We start from the raw sequence: 11,122 nt of genomic DNA, 5'->3' as shown, positions 1-11,122 counted from the left end.
ATCTGGCATGCTGGCCCTGACCAAACCGGTGGGTTGCCTCTCACTGTAGCTGCATTTCACCACATGGCCAGACTTACAGTGGTATTCTCCACTTTTAATGCTCTTATGTTCATCCTTTAAAAATACCATAAGGTCTCAAATAGACACCAAAGTCAACATACTGTACAAACAATTATCTGGGCTATGTAAAACAAAATGTTGTTTTGTATCTATTCTTCTGCTAACAAGCTAGTTAAAGTATAGTCAGTGGCTAGCTAAAACAGATTAAGTTAATGAATTGGGCACAGAAGGTATCTTATCGCGCCGGTGAACGGTAGCTGACAAGTGTCAGCTAGAGATGATGTGCAGGAGATTCCTGCAGGAATGTGTAGTCTTGCTGAGGTCTACTCTGTTGCTAATTAGCATTTCAAATTCTTGAGAGTAAATTGAGGCGAATATATTGAGAAAACGAACCTTGTTCGAGAGAGAATTACGTGGCTATCAAAAGGTCAGGCCAGGGTAAGCCTACATGAAACACAGACCTTATATGAAGTAGTTCTAAAATTCCAGACGCAAAAGTTAATGGGGAAAAAACGTTTAGATCCATTACCGGGTTTTACCAATAGGTTTTATGTGTTTTATGACGTGTCCACTGTGCCTGTCTATAGTGTGCAACTTACGTTTGCAATTCGGGGCAGTCCTGCATGTGGTCATCCGACTTTGACATATTGTTTGTGTGACACTTTTGAATGTGGTTCAAAAGTGAAATAAAAGTATTTGAGTTTTTTTGCCCCTGCCTACCGGAGTCCTTCTTGCTAGCTAGACGGTGTCCTTCACTCCTGCTTGCCCTCACCGTCTTTAACTAAACAGTACCCGACAGGCAGGGGCGAAGGACACCATCTACCCCGCGTTCTAGCTCGTTAGTACACGGTGTCGCCCCCTCCTGCTCTGTACCGGAGAAAACCGTACCTGACAGATGGGGGCGAGGACACTGTACTGGCTAGTTTGATAGTTAGCGACATCGTGTGCTAGCATACGGTTGCACCCCCGTCTGCTGTGAGTCCTCCTTGCTAGCTAGCTGGAGCGACAGTGTGGGGCAAAGGAACACTGTCTACCGTGTATGTCTAGCTAGCTACCATTATCGCCCCAGACCCTTCGTCTGTGGTTTATCTAACGCCACCTACTGTACTGGAGCGCCTCCCATGCCTGTACTCAATTTATACTTGACCAAATAAAGTATAAAGAGGGGTTCCTACAGGTGCAGGAATGCCCCGTATTGCGGACCACTGTTGCACCCTTTTCGAAAATCTTGTTTATTTTGTCCTTCGGCTCCAAAAACAGCTGAAACAGACCAGTCGATTTGCACTGACGTACTCGAACGTGCGCGTCCTCGCTATTCAGTGACAAAGATGGCGGCCGCCGCCGGATCAGGTAATCTAATTTCCCGTTCACACATATGTGATATTCATTTGAGGAGCTTGTATTTTACGTTTAATTTAATAGCTATATTACATTCCGTTATGAAACATTAATCTCAAAGACATGTTTACTAGATGAATGTGGGTGAGTTAGCTCAGCCAGTATTGCTAGCTACTAGCTAGCTAACGTTAGCGCAGTTTGCTCTTCCCCGACTATTTGTACCTCTCGACCAACTCACTTGGTGCATTTAAAATATTACTTGATTCTGCCATCATTTGTATATAAAATATTGTATTTGTGGTTCTAGTGTGGTTTAGCCATCGTCTGTGTATTCGTCTAACTTACTAGCTAGCCTATTCAACTGCAGCGTCATGTTTCTACGCAGCTAACGACGCTAACATTACTAGTAACGTTAGCTGGTACCAGTGGCAGCTGAACCGAAACAACTTGCAAATCGAGCTTGGCAGAACTAGTATACATGTTTCGAATAACTGAAATAGCTAACTATAGCTGGCATCTGTCAAAATGCATTTCTCCAACTGTCTGTTAGCGGTTAGTTAAGTAAAACAGGGTGGGTATAATTTGTGGAACGTTCCAACAGGAATCTGTTCAAAAAACGTAGTAAAGTACAAAGTTGCCAACAAACAACACATACAAAGTAGCACGATCAATTCACCTAGCTAACTAGCTGCCGAATAGGCATTAACTCACCACTTAGTTTATTCTTAATGTTTGTCCATAGGCAACCAGAGACATTTTTCGGAATAAACGTGGTCAGTGTAAACATAATGAAATAGCCCAGTCCCTACCCGGTATCTTATTCGGCCGCTATACAACTTTGGATGCGTTGTTTGTTGGCAACCTTGTTATTTACTTAGTTTTTGGAACAGATTCATGTTGGAACGTTCCACAAATTATACCCAGCCAGTAAAATGTAAAGTATAGATAACTAGCTAGTTCTCATTTATAGATAAGAGTAGTTTTACATTGTGAACTAGGTAGCCCCGCACCTCTCTGATTCAGAGGGGTTGGGTGAAATGCGGAAGATGCATTCAGTTGCACAACTGACTAGGTATCCCCCTTTCCTTTTCGATACCTAACAAGCAAGTGCACTTTGGCCATCGTCTACACACCCACAACTTGAGAAAGTGATGGCTATGGCAATTGCATGTATCAGATTCAGAGGTGTGTGAATAATATAGGCTAGCTAGTTACTTGGTTCCAACTAATTGTATTTCATTAGCTAACATACAATTAGCGGAGGAGGGTTGTGTTAAATGAATCTCTATAAAAATGCATAGAATTAGGCCTAGCTACATGTTTGCCTAACATTTTGATGAAAGGAATGGAACAATCTAAGAGTACTGCAGTATTGCTCTCACATTATAGATCCTAAGTGACTTAAACCTCTCAAGCATCATCTGGTTTTTAACTTTAATGTTTTCCTGTATAAACCATATTACAATGAACAGTATTTTCAACCTTGCTCCACACTTTGCATTTTTTATGAACAATTCAACAGAACCCATTGAGTAAACTTGGCACCCTAGTCTGTGTGCGGTGCAGTGAATTTTCAGTTTACATTGTAGTAACTACTAGAGATGTGTGGTTGAAAAATGTCTGCTTTGAACTTTGTATGTTTTAAAAGTCATCAAAGTTCCCCGTAACTTCCGGCTACTGGAGGAGCTGGAAGAGGGCCAGAAGGGCGTTGGAGACGGGACAGTTAGCTGGGGACTGGAGGACGATGAGGACATAATGCTGACTCGCTGGACAGGCATGATCATAGGGCCTCCCAGGGTAATGGAAAACCAACGACACACACACACAAACGCCCTCTCAGGGTGACAGACCAAACACCGTCACGCCACAGAAATCCTTGCTTTCTCAGTCCTGGTTTCCTCAATTCTTCTCAAGTGCATTGTATTTCCTTCTCTAAATTATAAGCGTTGGGGAAGTGAGAAAACAAGGACGTCGCAAACGGATTTGACAGCTAATGCCACTTTCTGACACAGCAACTGTCGCTTTTCACATCTATATCCACAGTTGACGATCAATATGGAATCACCTCTATTTTAACCCCAATTGAGGAATGAAAACATATGGAACATTTTGATTTTAGAGGATGAGCTGCTGCTCAATCATAGCCAAGAACACTGCTTCAGCTAAACCATGCACACCGCAGGTCAGCTCTAAACCACGCTCAAGTGGCAGGTTTGAAATCGCTAGCTAGTTAGTTAGCTGTTTGCACTAATAGCAGCCATCATGGTGTGATGTCACCCGCCCTGAGACCTAAAGTAGTGTTGCTCTCGCCCAACCAAAACCATAATTTTGTCAGCTTATGTCAGCATATCAAGTACATGTGTTTTTGTTGATGTTGCTTGTGAGCATGAACAAAGAGGATAAACATAGCATAAATCACCATTCTCCCAGTGGAGGAACCAATGATTTACAGTGCCTTCGGAAAGTATTCAGACCCCTTGACTTTTTCCAAATTTTGTTACGTTAGTCTTATTTTAAAATGGATAAAAAAAAAAAAATCCTAAATCTGTCCACAATACCCCAGAATGACAAAGCGAAAATAGGTTTTTAGAAAAATTAGAAATACTTTATTTACATAAGTATTCAGACCCTAAGCTATGAGACTCGATATTGAGCACAGGTGCATCCTGTTTCTGTTGATCATCCTTGAGATGTTTCTACAACTTGATTGGAGTCCACCTGTGGTGAATTGATTGGACATTTGGAATCACACCAGTAGGTCCCACAGTTGACAGTGCATGTCTGAGCAAAAACCAAGCCATGAGGTCGAAGGAATTGTTCGTAGAGCTCCGAGATAGGATTGTGTCGATGCACAGATCTGGGGAAGGGTACCAGAACATTTCCCGCAGCATTGAAGGTCCCCAAGAACACAGTGGCCTCATTCATTCTTAAATGGAAGACGTTTGGAACCACCAAGACTCTTCCTAGAGCTGGCTGCCCGGCCAAACTGAGCAATTTGGGGAGAAGGGCCTTGGTCAGGACAGAGTTCTAGAGTTCCTCTGTGGGGATGGGATAACATTCCAGAAGGACAACCATCTCTGCAGCACTCCACCAATCAGGCCTTTATGATAGAGTGGCCAGACAGAAGCCACTCCTCAGTAAAAGGAACCTGACAGCCAGCTTGGAGTTTGCAAAAAGGCACCTAAAGGACTCAGACCATGAGAAACAAGATTCTCTGGTCTGATGAAACCAAGATTGAACTCTTTGGCCTGAATGCCAAGCATCACGTCTGGAGGAAACCTGGCACCATCCCTAAGGTGGATCATGTTGGTGGCAGCATGCTGTGGGGCTGTTTTTCTCTCTCCATCCAACCTGACAGAGCCCGAGAGGATCTGCAGAGATGAATGGTAGAAACTCCCCAAATACAGGTGTGCCAGGCTTGTAGCATCATACCCAAGAAGACTTGATGCTGTAATTGCTGCCAAATGGGCTTCAACAGAGTTCTGAGTAAAAGGTCTGAATACTTATGTAAATATGATATTTAAGTTTTTATTTTATAAATTAGCTAAAAATTCTAAACCGGTTTTTACTTTGTCTTCGGGTGGTGTGTGTGTGTGTAGATTGATGAGGGGGAAAAAAGCTATTTAAAACATTTTAAAATAAAGCTGTAATGTAACAATGTAAAAAGTCAAGTGGTCTGAATGCTTTCCGAAGGCACTGTGTGTATCTCTCTCACTCACACACACACACACCATTGGGAGGAACACACCATGATCGCGACAGCAATATACTTGAAATGGAAAAATTCTAATTCTATTGGGATAGCCACAGGCGTTTTGCAAACAAAGGATGAAACATCCATGAGTCAAAGAACCACGCCCACCTTCGTTTTGCAGGCTCCTTTAATTAACAACATAGGCCAATACTAAACTGGTATTCAGCAGCCCAATAACAAGCTTACTTACTGTCATGGCTCACCGCTCATGATGGTAACCAAGACCCAGTACCACGTGACAAATAAACTTTGATTTGACAGCAACCCACTACCATGCAAACTTTATCTTGAACCAAAACCTGTTTCAGGACTTAAATCTTGCCTTCTTTCTGATGTCTTTCTTCCAGACAATCTACGAGAACAGGATGTACAGTCTAAAGGTAGAATGTGGACCCAGATATCCTGAGTCTCCCCCTTTTGTCCGATTTGTGACCAAGATCAATCTGAATGGCGTGCACAACTCAAACGGTGTGGTAAGTCTCAGGTCATGTATGTCCTGTTGTTCAGGTTGGATTCAGCACCTTTTTGTATTTTGGAGTATGTGGCCGGAAGGCCTACAGCTTGAAAGGCACAGCTGATTCATTACCTACAGACGCAGGACTGGTTTTCCAGACCCAACTGAAATCCTAAACTAAAAAGCACTTGAAACTCTACTGAACATGGGTTTTAGTCCAGGAATCTGTGTTTGTTTCTTTGAGGGCACTTTTGTCCTTATCTGAGCTGAAGGCACCAATGAGCATTTAAAAAAAAAAAAAAAAATTATGATAATAAATTAGCCAAGGTTTGAAAACCAATTTTCTTCTACAGAGGCCATAGCTGTGTTAGACTACTCATACTAACCATACTATTTGTGATGTAAATTGAGTGTAAAGTATGCTTATTGGTCATAGTATGGATATAGTTAGTATACCAAATGTTCCCGGATGTCGAACTACATTCGCCAAAATACGAAGTATACAAGCAGTGGACACTATTTCTGTGCTCTTAGGGCCCATAATGCAATTCTTCAGAAAATGGGCGTGGCTTCACAACGGTCTCAGATTTTAAGAAAATGCTGGAAAAATATTCAGCCGAAGTCCGAGAGCGGATACAAATTCATTGCTTTAACTAATTATGACAAATGTTAAGAAAATGTTGAGCAATGTAATAAAGTACTTTTCAAATAAGTTTCCTTACACGTCATGTTGACTGACAATTTGTTAGCTACTCCATCCTTGCGACCCGCATATCATTACAGCAGCTAGCTACCTAACGTTAGTTGGCTATTAATACATAGAACTTGCCAGTATATTAACTATATGCTATCTAACGTTAACTACCCAATATTTATTGACTTGATTATTCCCGTCATTTTTAGCTTAGCTAAATAGTATGGTCGTGCATTCTCAATTGACATTCGGGTGCGTTTGTAAATTTGCTCAGAACACACTCGTCTGAGGGTATCTGTGCCAGAGCGCAGAATAACTGCTGAATTTACGAACACTCAACACCAGTTGAATATGGCCGGTATCAGTAAACGTTGGCAAAAAAAGCGTAATTAAGTTGTTGCCAGCAATAGTTTGTCACCAAAGCTCTAGATAACATGAAAACAGCCTAAGCAGCTCTGCTAGATTGAGTAAAATGGTCAGAGTGAAGTATTCTCTAACTTGAGTCCGAACGCTCAGAATTTACGTACTCTGGCACTCCAGATTGAATTTAATAACACACCTGAAGTCGAAAAAATTCTAGCTAGCAAGAGGTTGCATAGCAACAGCATCAACTTCCAGTAGACAGGCAAAGCGCTAGTACGCTTAACTGAAAGTATACTGTTTGTTTACAGTATACTAAAATTAGCTCTGTGTGTGTGTGTGTGTGTGTGTATATATATATCTCTCTCTCTCTCACACACTCATTAAGTTTGTAGTATACAGTATGTTAGTATGAGTATTCGAACACAGCTTATGTCTTTTCCAAGTTGTGTGTGAGTCTCTTACATGGCTGTAACCTCCCCTCAGGTGGACACGCGGGCGGTGGCGGCACTGGCTAAGTGGCAGAACTCGTACAGCATCCGTGTGGTGCTGCAGGAGCTCCGGAGGCTCATGATGTGTAAAGAGAACATGAAGCTCCCCCAGCCGCCCGAAGGCCAGGTCTTCAGCAACTGAGCTCCCTGGCCCTGACGAGCCCTGCTATCCCTATTCTCCCTCACTATCTCCATCCAACACACACACACGTGTAAACCTACACATACAGTACATGCACTGATTCAATGCTTCCTCACATGTGCACACTCGCACGAACCCCCACACACACACACACAGCGTTACGTTCCCCTTATTTTTCTGAGACTCTTGAATACTCTGTTCTCACGTAAGCTCTTTTGCCAGGCCCCTCTCACCTTCTGTCCTAAATGCCATGCCCACTTCCTCTCTCTCTCTCTCTCTCTCTCTCTCTCTCTTTCTCCCTCTCTCTCTCTCTCTCTCATTAGACTGAGATGGTTGCACAGGTGGACTCTACCCCCCCATCATCTACCCAACTGTGCAGACCAGACATTACGATACAAATTACTGTACATCTTACTAATCTTTTTTTTTATCTTTGTGTTCTTCATCCAGATTGTAAAATAACAAATTATCTTATTGAGTGTACCTATCTTATGTGTGTGCTGGATTCTTCAACCCAAGGGTGGTGGCATTTACTCTGTAATGTAGTGTGTAGCAGGGGTGGAAATCAAGATGACTTGCTGCGCCGCAAAAGAAAAGTAGATCCCGTGGCCCCACTGAAATGTGGACAGTGAAGTTGCAACTGTTCTGCTCTTAATGTCGCTGCAAGACTCTAGTTTTTATCTGATTCTGCTTGCCCTGTTGGACTACGCAGTGGCTTAGGATACACTGCATAGTCTTGCCAGGGTCTGTTTCTGAAATCTAAAAAAGTGACACCCCCCCACTCTTAAGTTTTATTTTTTGAACCACTCTTGGTGAAACGGCTTGGGAGGGAATTAAAACGTTTATTGGTGTTTTTCAGGCTAGCATTGGTCTCAAACTGAGTAACCAGCTTCTCAATCCCGATTATGTGAATTTCTGGGCCTTGGCACGTGTACGGTACATGGGATTAGGCATTCAAAACAGTGTGTGTATCAACTGGGCACACTCGGGTCATCGCCCACTCCTATTTTAAACCTCTGGCCTCTCTGCCATGTGGTTTGTTACGCTTTGTGATTGAATGGGGAGGAAGTACATTTTGAGGGGAGGGGTTAAATTACATTGGGTTTCAAATACTTATCTTATGTGCTTGGCACCTTTTTCAGGTTCACATTACTAGGTGGAGAATGATGAGTTAGTTTTTTGTTTCATCTTTAGGGCTGACCTGTGTATGTTCGTTGAGGTTATCTCATACAGTGGGCCCACTGAATGCAATGTATGGCTTTAGATGTTTATTTTTTAACCGGTGTGATTCTGTAGTCTGGGTGATGGTGACTTGTGCATGGTTTTATTTGAATTAAACATGATTACTTTTGCATGTGTTTGTCTCCTTGTGATTCTCAATCCATTTCGGTTTGGGCGGCATTCCGTCGCACAGTGGAATGATAACATTGGCTCTACTCTAACAAACTGCATGTTTGATCTGAATTCAAAATAAGTGTATTTGAAATATCTAAAACGTGTATGTGTTATCACATGCCTTAGAATGTGCGTTTTTGTTGTACAGGAACAATGTTAAGACGCTGAAGAGATAGCATTCAGATTTTTTTTAAAGTATAGTTAATTTAATATATTTACCCTAATCTTAAATTTGCATCAGCATATTCTAAATCTTTTTCATTACCATTTCATTAGCAGTTAAGTTTTATAGAGAGAATTATGGTGTATACTACCAAACTTGAGGGTTCTGTTTTTCACTATCAAATTATATACAATGCATTCGGGAAAGTATTCAGACCCCTTTTCCACATTTTATGTTATAGCCTTATTCCAAAATTTGATGATTTAATATTTTTATCTAATCCATCTACACACACTACCCCATAATGACAAAGAAAAAACAGGTTTTTAGGAATTTTCACAAATTGACAAAAATTAGAAAACATACCTTTATTTACATATGGTATTTTTCTTTTCCATGAAAGGTGCATCAGGCGCATCCTGTTTCCATTGTTGATCCGTGATGTTTCTGAACTCGGCAAAAAAAGAAATGTAACTTTTTCAGGACCCTGTCTTTCAAAGATAATTCGTAAAAATCCAATTAACTTCAAAGATCTTCAATGTAAAGTGTTTAAGCACTGTTTCCCATGCTTGTTCAATGTACCATAAAGTAATGAACATGCACCTGTGGAACGGTCGTTAACTTCTCTAGGGTAGGGGGCAGTATTTTGACGTCCCAAATTAAACTTCCTGCTACTCAGGCTCAGATGGTAGGATATGCATATTATTAGTAGATTTGGATAGAAAACACTCTGACGTTTCTAAAACAGTTTCAATGATGTCTGAGTATAACAGAACTCATATGGCAGGCAAAAACCTGAGAAAAATCCAACCGGGAAGTGTGGAAATCTGAGGTTTGTAGTTTTTCGAGTGATTGCCTATACAGTGACTTAGGGTTCATTTTGCACTTCCCAAGGCTTCCACTAGATGTCAACAGTCTTTAGAATGTTGTTTCATGCTTCTACTGTGAATATGGAGAGAATAAGAGGTCCTGGAGTCAGATGAGTGAGAAAATGAAATGAGCTCAGAGGCGCGCACTCACTTGAGAGTTAGCTGTGTTCCTTTTCTTTTCTGAAGACATTGGAATTGTCCGGTTGGAATATTACTGAAGATTTATGTTAAAAACATCGTAAAGATTGATGCTATTCATCGTTTGACATAATTCTACGAACGTAAATCTAACTTTTTTTGACTTTTCGTCGTGACATTTTGCGCGCGCTTCCTGCATTTGGAGTAGTGGACTGAACGCGCGAACAAAAAGGAGGTATTTGGACATAAATGATGGACTTTATCGAACAAAACAAACATTTATTGTGGACCTGGGATTTCCGGGAGTGCATTCTGATGAAGATCAAAGGTAAGTGAATATTTATAATATTATTTCTGAGTTTTGTTGACTCCACAAAATGGCGAATTTGGTTTCGTGTCTGAACACTGCACTCAGATTATTGCAAAGTGCTTTAGCTGTAAAGTTGTTTTGAAATCTGACACAGCGGTTGCATTAAGGAGAAGTGTATCTATAATTCTTTGAATAACAGTTTAATATTTTATCAACGTTTATGATGAGTATCTGTAAATTGATGTGCTCATTCACCGGAAGTTTTGGGAGGCAAAACATTTCTGAACATTACACGCCAATGTAAAATATATTTTAGCTGTATTTCTGATTTTTGTGACGCCTCTCCTTGCTTGGAAAATGTCTGTGTGGTTTTTCTTGTATAGGTGCTGTCCTAACATAATCTAATGCTATGCTTTCGCCGTAAAGCCTTTTTGAAATCGGACAATGTGGTTGGATTAACGAGAAGTGTATCTTTAAAATGGGATATAATAGTTGTATGTTTGAGAAATTTGAATTATGAGATTTTTGTTGTTTTGAATTTGCCGCCCTGCTATTTCACTGGCTGTTGAATAGTGTGTCCCGGACGCTAGCGTCCCACATACCCCAGAGAGGTTAAGACACTAACAGCTTACAGACGGTAGGCAATTAAGGGCACGGTTATGAAAACGTAGGACACTAAAGAGGCCTTTCTACTGACTGAAAAACACCAAAAGAAAGATGTCCAGGGTCCCTGCTCATCTGCGTGAACGTGCCTTAGGCATGCTGCAAGGAGGCATGAGGACTGCAGATGTGGCCAGGGCGATTAAATTGCAATGTCCGTACTGTGAGACGCCTAAGATAGCGCTACAGGGAGACAGGACGGACAGCTGATCGTCCTCGTAGTGGCAGACCACGTGTAACAACACCTGCACAGGATCAGTACATCTGAACATCACACCTGCGGGACAGGTACAG

The 11,122-nt window shown here is 41.5% G+C and overlaps 1 protein-coding gene across 1 annotated transcript; it reads left to right on the top strand.

Moving 5' to 3' along the window:
• Positions 1-1,305: 1,305 nt before the first annotated feature.
• On the top strand, positions 1,306-8,647 carry LOC115150135 (ubiquitin-conjugating enzyme E2 variant 1). Its single transcript, XM_029693095.1, has 4 exons — positions 1,306-1,410; positions 3,047-3,195; positions 5,500-5,625; positions 7,147-8,647. The coding sequence occupies exons 1-4, from the start codon at positions 1,389-1,391 to the stop codon at positions 7,291-7,293; spliced, it is 444 nt and encodes a 147-aa protein (XP_029548955.1). The 5' UTR covers positions 1,306-1,388; the 3' UTR covers positions 7,294-8,647.
• Positions 8,648-11,122: the final 2,475 nt, after the last annotated feature.

This window comes from Salmo trutta, chromosome 16 (genome assembly GCF_901001165.1).
Source record: "Salmo trutta chromosome 16, fSalTru1.1, whole genome shotgun sequence".
Classification (NCBI taxonomy): Eukaryota; Metazoa; Chordata; class Actinopteri; order Salmoniformes; family Salmonidae; genus Salmo; species Salmo trutta.
This window is presented reverse-complemented; position numbering and strand designations above follow the sequence as displayed.

Bases quoted from the DNA above. Each gene is read 5' to 3' on its own strand.
- LOC115150135 (XM_029693095.1), top strand. From the start codon at position 1,389: ATGGCGGCCGCCGCCGGATCAG. The intron at 1,411-3,046 runs GTAATCTAATTT...ATGTTTTAAAAG, and splicing joins GGCGGCCGCCGCCGGATCAG to TCATCAAAGTTCCCCGTAAC. The intron at 3,196-5,499 runs GTAATGGAAAAC...TCTTTCTTCCAG, and splicing joins TGATCATAGGGCCTCCCAGG to ACAATCTACGAGAACAGGAT.